Source organism: Ambystoma mexicanum, chromosome 4p (genome assembly GCF_040938575.1).
Source record: "Ambystoma mexicanum isolate Mex_15411 chromosome 4p, UKY_AmexF1_1, whole genome shotgun sequence".
NCBI classification, from domain to species: Eukaryota; Metazoa; Chordata; class Amphibia; order Caudata; family Ambystomatidae; genus Ambystoma; species Ambystoma mexicanum.
Genome location: NC_090927.1, coordinates 274,082,834 through 274,102,083, shown reverse-complemented (window position 1 = coordinate 274,102,083; position 19,250 = coordinate 274,082,834). Strand labels below are relative to the sequence as shown.

The window sequence follows — 19,250 nt, the reverse complement described above, 5'->3', positions numbered from 1 at the left end:
TAGAGTAAACATCAATGCATCAACATACAGAATGGGAGCATATCAGTTCCACAATGAAACACCACGTGGCACACAGCCCCTGTGGCATGGCCACAACACCCAAACACCTATAAGGGACAGTATGTATCAAAGTCAAATGGACTAGAAAGTCTGCATGGATCCAGGACAGCCAAAGTCAATTGGAGCACAGTCTATGGAGCTGAGGCACTTCTTAGATGGCAAAGTCTTGCAAAGAGAGTTTTTGGAAGAAAAATCACTGTAGGGTCACAAGCTGTTACACTTGTGAAGGGTAGAGCTGAAATTAACTCTAGCAAAGTAACTACTGCAAGTCTCAATTGAGAAGAGCAAAGCTAAAGACACTGAGGTAAGTACCCCAAATCAGAACAGTACCTTTGGTTAGAAGAAGAGTGGTCCAGCTGGCTTCTGTCTGGTTGCAGTGATGCAGATCCTGTGTTCCTGGGCCTCAGTCATGGGGACAAGAGGGAGGACGTCTGGAGGACTCCTGCGTCAGCAATTCAGGAGGTCGGCGGCAGCTAAGCGCTCTTTTCAGATCAGCAGCACTTCGAGGTTTCAGCACTCGGTAAACTGCACCACCACGGCTCTTGCATACTGGTTGGGTTTCCTTAACCCCTTAAGTCCTGCACTCCAGTGAGGGGATTCGAGCTCTGGTCGTCCTGCTTCTGGAGGGTGCTGGGGGGTTTCCTGGAGCTTCTGGCCAGATCACAGACGTTGCACTCGACTATGGATTTCCCGCCCCCTGGCACTCAGTTCCTGCAGCAGCAAAGAAGTACAGCCAGTCGGGGAAGGTGGTCCAGTGGAGTTCGTCTCAGGGTTAGTTGATCCCACTAACCCAAGGGAAGAAGTCATCCCTTCCGGAGATTCTCTTGTTGATTAGAAAAAGGAGTTTCAGCACAGCATCAGGGCTTCACCGGGCAATTCAAAGGTCCAGGAGGATGCAGCAGGCTTTGTTCACGGTTTCTTCGCTGCGTTGTTCTTCCCACTGATAGACTGTCTTCAGTCCCAAAAACCTTCGCCTTAAGCAGGTTTCTCCCATTCATGCACAGCCTAGCTGTCACTCAAACAGCCAGCCAGGACTGGGTGCATTCAGGCATTCCTAAAGACAAAGGAAATGGGAGTTTCGGGAACCTCCCTCCCTTTCTGCCCTTCCAGACACACTGGAGCCAGGTGGGTTTCAGTACTGAAGCCCGCCAATGGCTAAATGAACAAAGGGCTCAAACCTGGCTTGGCGCGCAGAGTAAAACCCAAGAAAGACCTCACAAACCGAAAATGGTGAAAAAAGAAGACCGGGGCCATTTTGACAAAATGGTCACCCATGGGTGCTATACTCTCCCTGAGGATTCAGCCTGCGGTAGAAAGGCACAACGGTAGGAAAATTAAACCTCTACCACCAGCCATTAAAAGTAGTGAGGGAACATACAAAATGTTACATGAGTAGGTAGGAAAAGGGGCTACAAAGTTACGCCCCCAGTACTCCTCATAAAATGGGGTGTGCTGGACCTACAAAAGAAAAGGTAAGTAAAGTCAATTTCACTTTACTATTATTGGGAACAGCAGTTCACCCAAGAAAAGGTATACAAAAAGTAGATGCCTATGGAGTTTGTCAGACCCGCACAACAAAAGAAACACATAATCCAAATCAGGTCAAAACACATGAGAGTGAGAAAAAAAAGGCTCACTCCACGGTTAAAATTAAGAAGTCCTAAAGTCCAGCAAAAGAGCTGGGGGTCTCTTAAGGTTAAAGGGAATTAGCACAGAAATGAGAATTCTCCCTTAGTCACATGTGACACTGCACAAGACACTGGGGAGGGGAAAATCAGACATTAGACACGGGACCACCCTCCACCATTCATTCTGACAAGATAGAATTACACTTTCTGAATCCCAACCATTCAATTGCGTTAATGCTGTTCCATGACCTAAGCAACTCTCAGCAATTTCCCCAATAATTAACCACGAAGATTACCCTCAACACCTTTCTTTTCAACGGTCGGAGGGAAAGGTGTTGAGGGCTATGTATCGGGCATGGGCGTAGGACATGGTGGGAACAAACCCCCCCCCAACAATCTTAAGTGGGGGTAATACAATGGCATTTATCCCCCCAGTTTGTTTCCCCCAGTCTGCAGCAGCATGTGCCATGTGCACTGATGCGTGCAAACTTCAGACTCAGAAGTGACTCTGAAGTTTGCACGCAACAGACGCTGGCCCGGTCGGGTGGTGGATTCAATCAGATTCCATTACAACAACAGTGGGGGAGGGGGAGGAGAACGATGCAGGACCACAAGCAAGAGTTGTTGAGAACAACTCTAGCTCGTGCGTTCCCCACCGCACCCCTGGGGAATACGGCACGTGCCAGCCCAGCCCTGCCTGGAGTGCGCAGTGCACTGCTGTGCATCCTGCCAGCCTCCTCCTCCTCCTCCTCACCTTCCAAAGCAGCTTCTGAGAATGTGTGAGCCTGAGGTGAGACAATTAGACTGCTCTGGACCCTGCCTCCTGCTGCAACGCTGACGCCCCTCGACGTGTCAAGAAGAGTGAACAATTATCACCCCTTGATAACTACCAGCTGCACCACCACGGTCCTCAGAGGTATTCTTCCTTTCTGTCCATGCTCAATGAGCCGCCTTGTGTTGTAACCACTCACTTCCCTGCTCTCTGGTTTAGACGCTAGTGATCCTGTGTCCTTTCCCTTCCTCTCAGCTGCCTTCTCTCTTCCCGCTGCCTTCTTCCTTCATGTCATCGCGTTTTGGTAAATAATTCTGGAAGGTTTCTAACAACTCTACAGCCACATTATGCATTTAGTTTCAGTGCTTTTTGGAAATTCGAATCCTAATGTATTTGTAGCACTTCCTGTTAGAAACACACAAGGCAGGATCAAAATGTATTGAAACGGAATTTAAAAAAAAAAAAAAAAAACAACAGGTACAAAACACGCTGAAATGCTCAAAATGCATTCAAAAGTCAAAACCCAGCCTGTAAACCAGAAGGAAGGATTACCACCTCTTGATGGGCCAAGAGATGAACAAATTAGCTCCAAAAGACGCACAAGTGCTCAGAATGCATTGAAAAATCCATTATTCAATATACAACCTGTAAACTACTAGTGAGGAACAAAACGTATTGAAATGTTCCAAAGACCAACAAAAACCGCTTCAAAATACGCCCTTCCCTCGTGATTTGGTAAATGCAAATTCTGGTGGATTCCCATTTTGCATTGGGTTTCCATGTTTTGTTACTTCGAATCCTGATATATTTAAGAACTCTTTACCCATACAAAGCAGGATCAAAATGTACTGCTGTTTACACGCTTTTTCACTGATGAAATCTTCAATGCATTTTAAGCTTTTCTGAGTGTTTTGGAGCTTGTATTTACCATCCGTTGATCCATTCAACATGTGTGCATACTCCCTTGTAGTTTTCAGGCTGGATTTTGAATGACATTTTCAATGCATTTTGAGTGTTTATGTGTTTTTCTGAGCTAGTTTGTCCGTCTCTCCTTCCATGCGTCTAAAGGCTCATTTTTCACTGATGACTCTTAATGCATTTTGAGCACTAGGTCTTGCTCTGGAACAGTTTTTTTCCCCCACTGAATCTTTCAATACATTTTGATCCTGCCTTGCGTTTAGAGGCTGGATCTTGAATGATGACATTTTCAAAGCATTTATGTTTGTTTCCGAGCTAGGTTTTCCTCGTTGAACCTCTCAATACAAAACTGGTTTTTACTTCTGTTGAAACCAAAACATTTTGATCCTGCCTTTCAATGAAAGAAACAACCTGGATGGGTTGACAAAAGCTGCCACTCCACTACTGAACAGCCCCAGGCTTGCTGGCTGCCACATAGGACACGTGGATTTGGAGGAACATGCCCTTGCTTGTGATACAGCTGTGGGGGGGGGCTCAAAGGTGGCCATGAGGGGCATGTAATGCCCAAAGGCTGGCAGGTGAAGGAGCTGGAGCACATCCCTGCCACCCCCAATTGCTGGGATCCAGGGAGGAAAGCAAAGCTGTGGCAACCAAGCGATTACTGTGCCATAGAGCGATAGGGCAGCATTGCAGGAGTCTAGGTGACACCTAGGTGGATTACGGAAACACATTGAGACCGGGCGCATGCCAGGTTAAGGTACCAGGCACGCGCCATGACCAAAAGGGCAAAGGATACACATTTGGAATTGTTGGTCAGAAAGGTTATGTGCTGCAGTATTCGACAAGCAGACATAACCTGGAGATCACTTTGTTAGAGTGGTCAGTATGTGGGTGAAGCTGGCAATGTTGATCTAAAGCATGGACTCTTTGTAGCTGGTAATCACTGTGCAGACCCAGGTGCAATTCATCTCCAATTAAATGAGACCTGGCATGGGTGCAAGAAGTAGAACGATCTTTGTTGTAGATAGCAGTAAGATGCAGCCACTTTACTTTGTGCTGTACTATTACTGGCAAATGTGGAGCTCTGCCTGCTGCCCAGTGCTTCATGTTATAAATTCGACTTCGCACATGGCAGAAGGTGGAGAGCTTAATAAAGCTGTTTTAGTTGTCCTAGAGGTAAATGTTAAGTTGTGACTGCTGCTTCAATGTTTTTAGCCAGTAATTGACATTAGGCCTCCACGCGTTTGCTGCTTCTCACAGTGATATATGATATGATAATTTATTTGTATCGCGCTCATACACAAGTGCTTCAGAGCGCGACAAGGCAAGGGAGAACACATCAACGATCTTACTAGGCCCGGTGACATTGAGAATGTGCAAGTGCATAGGAAAAGGGAAAGGGGGAAAGTGCATGGACGGGGGAGAGAGGAGAGTGCGGAGCAGAGGAGAAAAGATAAATAATAATAAATACAAATAAATAGATGGAGGCAATAAACAGTGGTAATGCAGCCAGCAAGTGACAAGTGCAGTGTTTACGGCAGCAGACTGGGTAAGTTTAAATAAGTGCAGAAAAGTAAGAAAAAGGAGGGAGGGCGGGGGGATTGTATGGGTACAGATACAGTCCCCATTTAAAGGGGTAGCCAGGTGGCAGTGCAGGGGCTGGCAGGGTGAGCAGGTACCTGGGCCAAGGGGACAGAGGGTGCCAGGTGCACAGTGCCAAGAGAGCAGATCAGCAGGGGAGAGGGGAAGCGGGGGAGCGAAGTGAGAATAAAAGAGGAAGGTCTTGAGATGCTTCCGGAACAGGAGATGGTTCTCCTCATGTTTTAGAGTGGCAGGGAGGCTATTCCAGAGGGAGGCCCCAGCTGAAGACAGATATACCCCCAGCTCGTTTCTTTGAAAAACGATTGACCCTGAGGGAGTTAGAGGTAGAGGAATGAAGAGTTCGAGAGGGGAGGTATTTACGGAGGGATAGCTAAAGGTATTTTGGAGCCAGGCCCCAGAAAGCCTTGTGGACAATTCAGAGGGTTTTGGATTTAATCCTTGCATCCACTGGGAGCCAAATGGAGAGATTTCAGAGCTGGAGAGATACGATCCCAGGGCTTGAGGCCAAGGAAAAGTCTTGCAGTCCTATTCTGGATTAGTTGCAGAGGGCAGAGAGTACATGCAGGTAGATTTAGGAAGAGGCTGTTACAATAGTCCAACCTGGAGAGAACCAGAGCTTGGGAGACAGTGAGCTTCTGGGGGAAGGAGAGGAAAGGCAGAGTACCTCTGAGGAGGTGCAGTAGGAAGTGTGACTTTTTAGTGACCTCAGAGATGTGGGAGGAGAAGGAAAGTGTGGAGTCAAAGATGACCCCAAGGTTCTTAGCCTCGCAGGTGGGGGTAGGAGGAGAGCCAAGAGAGGCCGGCCAGTGAGTGAGGCGAAAGTAAGGTGGAGGTGTGCCGATGAGGAGGAGCTCCGTCTTGCTGGCATTTAGACAGAGGTCATTTTCGGCACACCAATTTTGAATGGCAGTTAGACACTCAGAAATGAGGGAAGAAGAGGAGATGGCAGAGGGCAGCATGAAAATGGGTTGAGTGTCATCAGCGTAGCACTGGAAATTGGAGCAGAAAACGGCAATGCAGTGGGAGAGGGTTGCCAGGTATTGGTTGAAAAGCCAGGATAAGAGGTTAGACCCCTGGGGAACACCACAGGTAGAGAGGAAGGTAGACGATAGGAAGGACCCAAGTTGGACCTTGGAGGGTCGATCAGAGAGGACAGAGGTCAGCCAGGCCAGAGCCTGATCTCTAATACACAGGTTATCACAGAGACGGTTGAGCAGGATGGAGTGATTGACCTTGTCGACAGAGGGAATGTTAAAGTCAATGTTGGAGAGCAGATCTTCACTGATCTTCAGGAGAGCAATTTCTGTGCTGGTGACTGGTGTGACTGGTGTGACTGGTGGTCATGGAGACAGCCAACAGAATCGGAATGAAGGTTAAGCTGAGAGATCGCCAGCTTTTCCAGGAGTTTGCCCAGGAAGGGAGTAATGGAAACAGGGCGATAGTTAGCTGGACAGGAGTGATCAGCTATGGGTTTCTTGAGGAGAGGATGCACAATGGAGTGCTTCAGAGGGGAGGGGAAAGATCCTGAGGCAAAGGAGTGGTTGCAGAAATCGGCAAGGGCCAGAGCGAGGGTGTCAATGTGGTCCTTGATGGTTTTAGAGAAACAGGGATGAACCTGTTTTGATGAGGCTTTCATAGATCGGACTTGTCTAGCGACCTCATCAGGTGAGAAGAGAGGAAAAGAAGAGAAGGAGGGTGGTGATGTAGTAAAAGAGGGGGGTCAGTAAGCACAGACTGAGGGGGAATAGGAGGGGGAGGAACAGAGGGGGTGGACGGGATGTCCTGGGTTTTTTAGATAAAATGAGAGGCAAGGGCATTGCACAGAGCCTGGGAGGCAAGAGGAGGGGTAGAGACTGCAGCAGGGTTGGACAATTCCTTGCAGATTTTAAAGAGTTCGGCCGAGTTGTTAGATGCCGCAGAGACACGGGCTTGGATGTGGACTCTCTTCTTGGTGTGGACAGAGAGTCGGTATTGCCTTTGGAGAAGGCGACAGGCCAGTTTGTCAGAGGATGAACAAGACGTCCTCCATCGCCTCTCAGCCGCCCTACACTTACGTTTAAGTGTAGCTAGGTCAGAATCATACCAGGAATTACACTTGGCTTTGGACTTCAAACGGATCCTCATGACAGGGGCAAGAGCATGAAGGGTATCGGTAATAGAGGAGTAGAGAAGGGACAGGGTTTTGTCTGGGTGTGAGTCAGCCAGAGGCAGAGGGGAGGAGAGAAGGGGGCAGTGAAAGCCTCAACTGACACACGCTTCATAGGTTGGATGTCCGAGAAGGTAGGTGGCAGTGTGGGGGTGGGCTTGGCTTGGGGGGGGAAGAGAAGGAGAGATGAGAGGAGAGAAGGCAGTGATCACTCCAGGAGAGAGGAGTGGTCAGAGGGATAGACAGGGGGATGCCAGAGGAGATCAAGACATCAAGTGTGTGACCTGCTGAGTGCGTTGGCCCAGAGGGGAGGATAGAGAGGAAGAGAGAATCGCAGAGGTCGTGAAAGAGCAGAGATGAGGGACCGGGAGAATCGAGGTTGATGTTGAGGTCACCAAGGAGGAGGAGTTGAGTGGTTGAGGCCAGGAGGGAGGAGGAGAAGTCAGCCCACTCAGAGAGAAGAGAGGTGATTTGACTAGGGGGCCGGTAGAGAGTAGCAACAGTAAGAGAGTGGCTAGGAGAGATTGAGAGCCTGCAGACAAGGCATTTGAAAGAGAAATAAATCTGAGTGGAAATGATAGTGGCAGGGATCCATTCAGGAAAGATCAGAGCTACACTCTGTCCAGGCTGAGTGGCTCAGGGTGCAGAGAGGATCTTGCAGCCCTCAGGGAGGACAGTGTCAAAGCTTGTGACAGAGCTGGCCGTGAATTTAACGCTCACCTGACTCCCACGGAGGCGCTGGTCTAGTCTGGGTTGCTGTGGCCTCTTCGAGCATGATGCATAGAACTCGGAACATCGACTGAACAGGACCCTCAAATCTTGCTTGTCTGGCCCGTAGGAATATCCTTCTGCAGATGAGAAAGGGGATTAACAGTCTGCAGAATAGTGTGCTTGCTCCCCCCTTCCCCCTTCGTTCTTCTCTAACTTCCTCCGAAATCCCCGGTTGAAGCTCACCTTATGGTTTGAAAGGATGAACTCTCCATCCTGCTTCTGGTGCAGGGGCGCGTGTTTGTCCAGTTACTTCACTGGTTTTCAGAATGGCGCTGGCAAAATCCACTTGACTTTTCCGAGCGGAACGCCGTAAGTATGAAGATTACAAAAGTTCAAGTGTAGAGCCTCCTTTTCTGTTGCCTTCCTAACCTGTGATCTGTCCTTTATTTCAGGTGCAGAATGAAGGCGATGCGTTGAGGGATTGAATTGCCGATGGTAAACTCAGGTGAGTTAGCGATGGGGGCGATCCCTCTTAATGTCTTTATATTCCTCCAGTAATGTCTTTTGTCCTTTCCCCTTAGGGGCCGGGGTGCGGTACCTGCCAACGAAGCGGCGCCAACCCGAAATGAGGAACGGTCCACCAACAGAAGACCGGTAAGTGTTATGGCGGAAAATTAGGCTTTCCTCATATGTTCCTTCTGCTCACCTTTTGTCTCTTCTTCTCTCCCCTAGGCGCAGAGATGTGGCGACCGGTGCAGACAGTCGCGGTGGAGCCAGAAGAACTCCCGAGGACAGGTGAGTGAAGCGCGGCGCTGCAGCGAGCAACGCAGTGTTTTTAAATGAAAGTCTTTTCTCAGAAACGCTGGCGTGAAGGTTCCGGATGCAGGTGAGAAGTTTGATAAAATTCTTGGTTTTCACCTTTCTCTTCTCTTCTTTCCTTACAGGTGTTCTAGGATCGAGGCGGGCGTAGCTGGAGACCAGATGCAGGAGCAGACACGGTGAGCGTTCAGCTGCTTGGATGCAGAACAACGCGAAGCGTGAGCTACTGTCTGGGCGTGGCTTAAATAGCCCCCAAAGTAGTTCCAGGTAAGTATCCTTCCCTGGCCACGCCCGAGTGGCAAAATAGTCCCAATGAAAAAATAGTCCCTTTCAGGTCTCAGGGAGGTCTGAATCTTGCAGCATGGTCTGCATCAGGTAAGTGCACAAAACACCTTCCTTTATGAGCCTGGCGCCTATGGCGCCAGGACTGATGTCCAACATGAGCCTATAAGGGGCCGCTGGGCTTTTACCCGGGGGCATGATGCCTGCTCCCGGGGGTGCTGGGCCTGGCCTGGTGCTCCGGGTGTAGGCATCATGAATGACAGCACTCTCCCCCCCCCCCCCCAAGGCACCTCCCAAGGTCGTTCCCTCTGGAGGTTTCGGTTTGTTTGGGAAATTCCGATGGAACCTTTTTACCAGCCGAGGTGCATATGTACGTGGTCGCTGGGTTCCCAAGACCTTTCCTGAGGCCCGTACCCTTTCCAATCAATTAGATAGAAAAGTTTTGATTTTGAGATCTTAGAATCCAGAATGTTCTTCACCTCGAATTCAGGCTCCCCATCGATCCGGATTGGTTCTGGTGGCTTTATTAATCTGGTTCCTGGTTGCACTGGTTTCAAAAGTGACACATGAAAAACGGGGTGAATCTGCATGTTAGCTGGTAGATCGAGCTTGACTGCCACTGGGTTAATTATAGCTTTGATCGAGTAAGGGCCCAAATACCTTGGATTAAAAGTTCGAGGTCCCTTGAGCAATAAGTGTTTGGTAGCCAACCATACTTGATCCCCTATTTGGTATGGAGGCGCCTCACTCCGATGCAGATCTGCATTCTTTTTGTATTTCCCTTTCGCTTGTTGCAAATGTGCAGTTGCATCCTTGAAGGCTTGAGTTATCGTGGAATGCAAATGGTCCACTGCGGGCATTTCAAGGCTCAGAGGTGAGTCCAGGTCTGAAGTACGAGGGTGATGTCCATATAGGGTATAAAAGGGGCTTTGTCCAGTTCCAGAGTGTACCGAGTTATTGTATGCATATTCGGCCACCCATAAAATATCCTTCCAATTACCCTCCGATTGGTGCAACATACATCGTAGGTATTGTTCAAGGGTCTGGTTTGTTCTCTCCGTCTGACCATCGGTCTGTGGGTGGTGGCTGGTTGAGAGCCTTACGTCGATTTGTGCCAGTTGACAACACTTTCTCCAAAAATGAGAAATAAACTGGCTTCCCCGGTCGGCAACTAGTATGGACGGGAATCCATGCAAACGGATGATATTTTCGAGGAATTCCTTGGCTAGGACAGAAGCTGAAGGTAATCCTTTCAACGGAATAAAATGGGCCATCTTGGAAAATAAATCCACCACAACCAAAATAGTATTGTATCCATTACAAGGGGGCAGGTCCGTGATAAAATCTAGTGATACGGTGTGCCAAGGTGCTGGTGGAATGTCTAAAGGCTGAAGAAGACCGGCAGGTTTTGTCTTTTGGCCTTTGTTTTGGGCGCAAACTCCACAGGACATCACGAAAGATTTAATATCCTTTCGCCAGGAAGGCCACCAGAATTGTCGTTTAATTTTTTCCTCAGTTTTGGCAATGCCAGGATGTCCTTCCATCAGGGTATCATGATGACGGGAAATAACCAGTTCTTGCAATTCCTTTTCTGGCAGAAATAAGCGTCCTTGGAAGTAAGGTAGGCCATCGTTGACCGAAAAGTAAGACCCCCTTTGGATCCAATCCTGCAAGGCTGTAGAGTCCAGGAGTTGTTTTACCACCCGTGCTTGAATGTCTTCAAGGGTTTGTAAAGAGGTTATCCCCAAAATTCTTTGTTTGGGAATTATCGGCACAGGTTCAAAGTTTGTGTCTATTTCTCCCATTCCTATTCGAGATAGCGCGTCCGCTTTGCCATTCTTACAGACGGAGCGGTAAGTGATTACAAAATCGAACTCAGCAAAGAACAAAGCCCATCGGAGCGGACGTGACGATTGAGCCTTGGCAGTTTTTAAATATTGTAAGTTTCGGTGATCAGTGATCACGGTGATGGTATGCCTGGCGCCAAGAAGATAATGCCGCCAAGCCTTAAAGGCGGACTTAATGGCTAATAATTCCTTGTCGGTGATTGCATAATTTACCTCAGGCGGCGAGAACTTTCTGGACCAAAATGCTACGGGGTGCAGTTGGTTGGTTTCAGGGTCTCTCTGAGACAGGACAGCTCCCATGGCTAAGCTGGACGCATCGGTTTCGACTACATATGGGAGATTGGGGCGCGGGTGCTTCAAAATAGATGCAGACGTGAATTTAGCTTTCAATTCCTGAAAGGCCTGTTTGGCTTCCTCGGTCCATTCGAAGCGTTTATTTTTTCGCAAGAGTGCAGTGATGGGTTGTACCACACGTGAAAATTCCGGGATAAATCTGCGATAAAAATTAGCAAAACCAAGCATGCTTTGGACACCTTTCACCGAACTAGGTGATGGCCATTTGAGGATGGCATCCACTTTTCGTGAGTCCATTCGGACCCCTTTAGGTGTCAGGATGAATCCAAGAAACTCAACCTCGGTGGTATGGAAAACGCACTTTTCCAGCTTTGCAAACAGTTTGTGCTGGCGCAATTTCTCAAGGACGGCCCTGACATGCTTTCTGTGATCAGATTCCGAAGAGGAGTACACAAGAATGTCATTGATATATACGACAACACAAACATCGATGAGTTTCCGAAGGACATCGTTCATGAAGAATTGGAAGGCAGCAGGCGCGTTGCACAACCCGAAAGGCAATACCTGGTATTCGAATAATCCATATTTTGTACGGAAGGCCGTTTTCCATTCGTCGCCTTCTTTTACTCGCACCAGATGATAAGCCCCCCGGAGATCTAACTTGGTGTATACGCAAGCGTCCTTCACCTGGTCAAGGAGTTCAGGGATCAGAGGCAAAGGGTAACGGTTTTTAACAGTTATCTGGTTCAATGCGTGGTAGTCGATACAAGTTCTAAGGTCGCCTTCTTTTTTGGGCACGAAGAACAAAGCCGAGGATGCCGGAGACTTTGACGGGCGAATGAAACCATTGGCTAGGTATTGATCTAAATATTGTCTCAAATGCAGATTCTCAGGTTCAGTAAGGGCATAAATCCTGCTACAAGGGGGTTGTGCACCGGGCACCAGATCGATTTGGCAATCGTACGATCTGTGGGGAGGTAACGTGTTGGCCTGTTCCTTTTTGAAGACGTCCTGAAAGTCTTTGTATTCTGGAGGTAGTTGCATGGAGACAGAGGTTACAGACGCTAGACTAATCTTCAGATTTTCTGGGTAGCAGGTTTGTGCACAATCCGGGAAGGTTATTCTCTTCGCTCGCCAATCAATTCGAGGATTATGTGTCTCTAACCAAGGGATTCCGAGAATAACCTGAAACTGTGGAGCCTTGATTACATCAAACACAACTGCCTCCCGATGGCCGTCCGGACCTATAAGTGTCACCTCAGCAGTGGAATGTGTTACCGGTCCAGAGGCAATTTCGGTTCCATCGACTGTGGTGATGACATCTTTGCTGGTTTTAGGACGCAGAGGGAGGATAATCCTAGAGACCAATTCACGATCCACATAATTTCCTATAGCCCCACTATCGATGCATGCCTTTATTGCATGCAACCGCTTAGGCTGTTCCGGATCTACGAGGACCATTGGCACAATGAAATGCGAGGTCTGAGAGTTAGTTTTCAAGCTCGGCAAGCGGACCCCTACGCTTGTCGGGCGTGGTCGTTTCCCGAAACAGAGTCTTCATGGTTTTTATCAGCGGCTCCTACCACCTTCTTGGGCGATTTTGCCGGGCAAGCGCGTAGAAAGTGTCCAGAGGACCCACAATAAAGACATAATTGCATCTGCCGTCTTCTTTCACGTTCTTTTTGAGTTAAAGGTCCTTTAACCCCTCCGATTTGCATAGGCTCAGAGACATCAGCACCCTTGGGGGGGTCTTGACCAACACCCGGGTCTCAAACTTGGACCGATCTGCTTTTCTGTTTTGAAGTCTGTGATCCAATTGGACCACTAAGTCTATATATTCTGTGCATTCTTGGGGCGGATTTACAACTTGGGCCAGGACATCTTTATGTTCTCCGTTTAGACCTCGATAAAATAACGTGATTCTTTTATCCTCTGGCCACCCAGTTTCCACAATTAGTCTATTAAAGGTTGCAATGTAGGATAGGAGGTCCTGATTGCCCTGTCGCAGGGATAGGAGTTAGTCATCCAGAGCCTGCCCCTGAGAGTGTCGAGCAAATAACCTTTCCATGCTTGCTTGAAATCCTTGAAAATCACGGAGAATCGGGTCATCTTGAGTAACCAGTGGAACTGACCAATCGGCAGCACAGCCGCCGAGATATGACAATACAAAGGCTACCTTGGTCTGGTCATTAGGGAAGGCCCCAGGTCTGCATAGGAAGTGCAAACGACACTGATTCATGAATACGGCCAATCGTTTGGGGTCCCCAGCAAAGCGTTCGGGTGGGGCCAGCGGCATGTTTCCAGGTAGATTAATCTGCACAGGGTTACTGGGAACCACAGGAGCGGGGTTCCCCCCGGAACCGGGTAGAGGAGTGTGTCCAGCTTGACCTTGCAAAAACCGTCTAGCCAGGTCATCAGTTCTTTCCTTTGATACAATCACTCCCCTCCTGAGAGCATTAGTCTCTTGACGAGCGGTGTGTACTTCGGCCCGTAATTCCCCCAGTAGTTGGGCCAACTAATCAGTCTCAGAAGTTTCCATAGCGCCTGGGTGGGAATTTGTAGGAAGGCTTCACATTCTGTAACACTCACCTGACTCCCACGGAGGCGCTGGTCTAGTCTGGGTTGCTGTGGCCTCTTCGAGCGTGATGCGCAGAACTCGGAACACCGACTGAACAGGACCCTCAAATCTTGCTTGTCTGGCCTGTAGGAATATCCTTCTGCAGATGAGAAAGGGGATTAACAGTCTGCAGAATAGTGTGCTTGCTCCCCCCTTCCTCCCTTCGTTCTTCTCTAACTTCCTCCAAAATCCCCGGTTGAAGCTCACCTTATGGTTTGAAAGGATGAACTCTCCATCCTGCTTCTGGTGCAGGGGCGCGTGTTTGTCCAGTTACTTCACTGGTTTTCAGAATGGTGCTGGCAAAATCCACTTGACTTTTCCGAGCGGAACGCCGTAAGTATGAAGATTACAAAAGTTCAAGTGTTGAGCCTCCTTTTCTGTTGCCATCCTAACCTGTGATCTGTCCTTTATTTCAGGTGCAGAATGAAGGCGATGCGTTGAGGGATTGAATTGCCGATGGTAAACTCAGGTGAGTTAGCGATGGGGGCGATCCCTCTTAATGTCTTTATATTCCTCCAGTAATGTCTTTTGTCCTTTCCCCTTAGGGGCCGGGGTGCGGTACCTGCCAACGAAGCGGCGCCGACCCGAAATGAGGAATGGTCCACCAGCAGAAGACCGGTAAGTGTTATGGCGTACAATTAGGCTTTCCTCATATGTTCCTTCTGCTAACCTTTTGTCTCTTCTTCTCTCCCCTAGGCGCAGAGATGTGGCGACCGGTGCAGACAGTCGCGGTGGAGCCAGAAGAACTCCCGAGGACAGGTGAGTGAAGCGCGGCGCTGCAGCGAGCAACGCGGTGCTTTTAAATGAAAGTCTTTTCTCAGGAATGCTGGCGTGAAGGTTCCGGATGCAGGTAAGAAGTTTGATAAAATTCTTGGTTTTCACCTTTCTCTTCTCTTCTTTCCTTACAGGTGTTCTCGGATCGAGGCGGGCGTGGCTGGAGACCAGATGCAGGAGCAGACACGGTGAGCGTTCAGCTGCTTGGATGCAGAACAACGCGAAGCGTGAGCTACTGTCTGGGCGTGGCTTAAATAGCCCCCAAAGTAGTTCCAGGTAAGTATCCTTCCCTGGCCACGCCCGAGTGGCAAAATAGTCCCAATGAGAAAATAGTCCCTTTCAGGTCTCAGGGAGGCCTGAATCTTGCAGCATGGTCTGCATCAGGTAAGTGCACAAAACACCTTCCTTTATGAGCCCGGCGCCTATGGCGCCAGGACTGATGTCCAACATGAGCCTGGCGCCAACAGCGCCAGGACAGAGTCCAAAGGGCCCCTATAAGGGGCCGTTGGGCTTTTACCCGGGGGCATGATGCCTGCTCCCGGGGGTGCTGGGTCTGGCCTGGTGCTCCGGGGGTAGGCATCATGACAGTGAACTATGTCTCTGTGAGACCAAGGACATTGAGGTCAAGTTCTTCAAGGAGGAGGCAGATGTCAGAGGAGTGTTTGACAGCAGAGAGAGAGTTTAGAGTGGCAAGATGAAGGTTGCCAGCCTCAAAGACCTTCCGGGGAGGGGTACAAATCAGCGGTACGCCCTGTGGAGTTGTGGAGGTAGCCTGAAGAAGGGACAAGGAGGAGGGAGGAGTGGGCACAGTAGCCAAGGAATGAGAGGAGGGGGACAGCCGTAGATGAAAGGAAATTGATGAGGCGAGGGAACCGCCTATCGAAGAGGAGGAGATTGGCCTGAGGACCTTGGACCATGACGGTGCCATTTAGGAAGACATTAAGGATGAGTCGAATTAAGCCATGAGGACATCCCAGCGAATGCCACCATTAATGGGAGAGGAGGAGACAGGACAGAGCACAGAGATCATATGGGGGGTCCATAGATCCAGCGAAGGAACAACAAAGAGGATGTCTGCGAGGGTCTGTTTGGAAGAGGCGCAGGAATAGGTATCAGCGATAGGGAGACCAGGGTTGGAGGCCAAGATATCCTTTTTAAACTACTTCTTTCCAGACTCAGCGAGAAGGGAAGGTTAGTTGATAGAGAAGCAGTTGGAATAGATGGGAGGGACAGAAAGTGCCACGAGTGGGAAGAGAGGAGGCAGAGGGAGGAGTAAGAAAGTACAGTGGTATAGAAACAGTCACTGGGCTAGTAGGTTACAATCAAGGCAAACGTTAAATGCAGATACAAATACACCAAAATTGTCTTACAAGGTAAATGAGTGCCCAGTAGTTAAGGAATTGAAAGTGGGCATCAGCTGGTAAAGGTGAGTACAGATACAACTTCAAATGGGTACATAACAGGAAGAGCTGAGAGTACCCGACAAGAAAGGAAGTACTGGGCATTCATGAAGGAGGGAACTAACCCATGTAGAGTATGGTACAAGAGTCATGGTAGTCCAATGGTCCAGGGGTAGGAACCTCAGGGAGGGTTTGGAGGCGGCAGTATTCTCATCTGACGGCCTGTAAAGCGGACAGGAAGCTGACAGGGGCCCTAGAAATGGGCCTTTGAAAAAAGGGACGGCTCTCGCCTCCCGGACCATCCTATGGAAATATGAATGCTAGGTTAGCCAATGGTCAGTAGGCAGGGACAGGCACAAGAGAAAACAAGGACGACGCCATCTTGGAGAGAGACAATGGCCACTTGCAGAAATGTGGCAAATGAATGAAGAAAGTCCAGCACACTAGCTCTTAATGCTGACCAAAGAAAAAACGTGTGCTTCACTCAGAAAGTGCCTGCATTAACAGCACAGATGCCCCATCGGAATGCTTTGCTCCCTTCGCATTACTTCTTTTTATATTTAAGTAGCATGTTTGCATGAATGTTGATGCCCTCTTTGCATGGTCATGGCTGGCAAACTGGTGCTGGGTTGTGGTACAGCAAAATATTCTCAACTTTTTGCAAAGGATAGCTATTAACGGTGTACAATGTGCACTCTTCACTAGCCATTGCTAGTTATATTTGACACTTGGGCAGTAAAATATGTGTTTTGTCGTGCATATATATAAAATTGCATTGGCGAGTCACTTTTTTTATGGCTGGCTAGTACCTTGCAACTTGAATTGTCGCTCCCTAGATATTAAGCAGTTGTGGGCACTCCCCCCCCCCCCCGCCTCCACACAGTGTGTCATATCATGTATGTCTCTCTTCTTTTTTTTTAGTGTACAGTGCTGCTGTTTGCCCCGGTGGTAAACTGATTGTTAGCGCTTTCACCATTCTGTTCGACATGGTTATTGGCTCTGGGTGATTGAGGCTTGAAGGTGTGCTTGGTAGATGAAGTATTTGAAGAAGTTCCTTTAACAGGAGGGGCACCATTCTTAGGTGGGAGCTACAGGTGCATAAGATTACATGGTGGCGACCATGACATCAATGGGTACACAAGCGTCAGTTCTGTGCGTTTTATTTATTCCTTCTTGCCAGACATGACGGCAACTCGCCACCATTCATGCAGCGTGTACCACACAAGTGTGCGCCCACAAGCATTTAATATGCAAATATGATACGACATGTCACACGCCCTCCACCAGTCTTTACGGCGAGCACGGTTGACGATAATCGGGCGAACAGAACATGTTTGACAACAATTAAACAGGAAGACTAGAATGTTGTGTGTCCTTGTTAGCAAATGGGGTTGAGGCACCCACGCACATACATATATGTAACATGTTGACAATATGTGTTTGTACGACGACTGAAAACCTGGCTGTGCACAACTATGTCTCAGAAAAGACTCAATCATGTTTGTGTGTGCAATATACACAAATATACAATGGGGCTGGTGGACATGCAAACAATAGCAAAACAATTTATTATGCATACCGAATGCCGGAAAAAAAATGTGTTTTTTTGGACAAATGCTCATGATCATCACTCACTACAAAAAAATTGACAGATCATTTTACTCTGTGGTTTGTGTCTGCAGCAAAGCCCCCGTTAAGAGGGTTGTACAATTTGTGAGATTTGTGGACAAGCCAGGAATGGTGGAATATTTTTGCGACGAGCTATGCGCGGGGAATGAAAACCTTTTGACCTGGGAAGTGGTCAAATGTTTTCATGAGCTGAGCCTTCTGAATTGAGACGCCAAATAAAAGGATTTTGTACTCTGACTGATCTGCTTTTCTTTTTCTTAATTTTCTTGTTTTCTTTTCTCTTGTTTTATAGTGATGAATTATGTGATTTAATACCTACTGCTATTTTAATTTTGCGAAAAGTCACGTTCTTTGACTAAAAAACAATACATTTTAAAAAGAAAAGTCCCAAGGTGTCCCCTGTACCCCCCAGATTTTATGGGTCTTCTACGACCCTGGTATTAGGCACAGTACCACTGTGCTTGGTGCAAAAACTATACCACCATCTTACTGCCGAGTCGCCTCCACCCCATAGCCAATAATACTGAAAATGCAACAAGAAAAAGGCATAATTAACACATCACTTTAAAAGCGGCAATTAGGAACCCCCCACCTTCCGCTCCCCATCCCACCATCCCCCCTTCCGCTCCCAACCCATTTGACCCTCTTATGGTGTTATGTACCTGGCAATCAAGGGCCTACCCCTGCACGCCTTTCCATTTTTAAATGCTCGATCATGTGCCCACACGTTTTGCCATTGGCATAAATCTTCTTCGCAGCTCATTGAGGTATGCCACCTTAAATGGTACAATAACCGCAAACAAATCGTTTTCTTTACACAAAACCTTACTCCAAAAGAGTAATGCATTCCTGTCCATTACATTTTAATTTTGTTCCTGTTACAAACGCACTTGCTCCACCCTCTCTCTTACACAGTAGAGAGAAGCTGGAGTTTACCTACCAAGAACTTGTCAAAAGTGCCTACGAGACACATTTCGCTCTTGGCTGCGCATGCGCCTTAGGTGCTGGCCCTGCTGCCAGGGAAAGGTACGCGCTACCTAGAATAAGGGCCAATCAGTACCTAGTTCTGCCACCGAGGCCGCGCAGGCGGACAACACGAACTTGGTCAGGCGGGGCCATCCCTCCTCGGTCTGGGCAGACATTCGCTGAGATGCGCAGTCTGACGTCCTTTCAATCCCAGGTGGAAGGGCACGCAGGCTAGCCGTCCTCGGTGTCAGCTAACAGAAGTGCTGAAACCGCCGCCCGCAGCAATCTTTCTGACATGCCCAGGCGCTATGGGAGCAGAGTCCATCTCTAAACCGCAACCGTCTGCCTGCCAAAGCAAAGCACGCTGTCACCACATCGTAAAAATAGAAAAGGGCCTTTTTCGGCACTCGCCGGATCCAAGATGGCTACTGAATTAAAGGGGACTTACCTCGTGTGTTTACATTACTTACCGCTAATCATCATTACTCCTAGTTGTTATCTTCGTCGTCACAGTACTTACCAGCCTCCGTTAACACGAACATTTCTTCCTATTAATCGTCGATTCCCCTCTATTAGGGTGTATAATACCTGGCTTAACCATTTCCCACTGTCCATTGAGGATTATGGGCTCTAAAATTCTATGCCAAGACCGGAGGCTCGGATTATGCTTTTCCCATAACTTTACTTCTCGAGCAGCAATGAGAATAACAATAATACAATCCACAACAAATATGTAGACTACAAGTCCCACTTGTTTCAAGTCTTTGGTAGTCCAGGTATTATTG

General features: G+C 48.4%; 1 protein-coding gene across 3 annotated transcripts in view; it reads right to left on the bottom strand.

Annotated features, from left to right (window-relative positions):
* Positions 1-18,863, bottom strand: part of SLC25A27 (solute carrier family 25 member 27) — a 575,367-nt gene extending 556,504 nt beyond the window's left edge. For 2 of the 3 annotated variants that reach the window (XM_069605806.1, XM_069605808.1), the window contains exon 1: positions 18,560-18,862. In XM_069605806.1, coding sequence (XP_069461907.1) covers positions 18,560-18,641 — 82 coding nt within the window. In that variant the 5' untranslated portion in view covers positions 18,642-18,862. Of the gene's footprint in view, positions 1-18,559 lie in introns of all 3 variants that reach the window. The other variant, XM_069605807.1, reaches the window with a different exon arrangement.
* Positions 18,864-19,250: the final 387 nt, after the last annotated feature.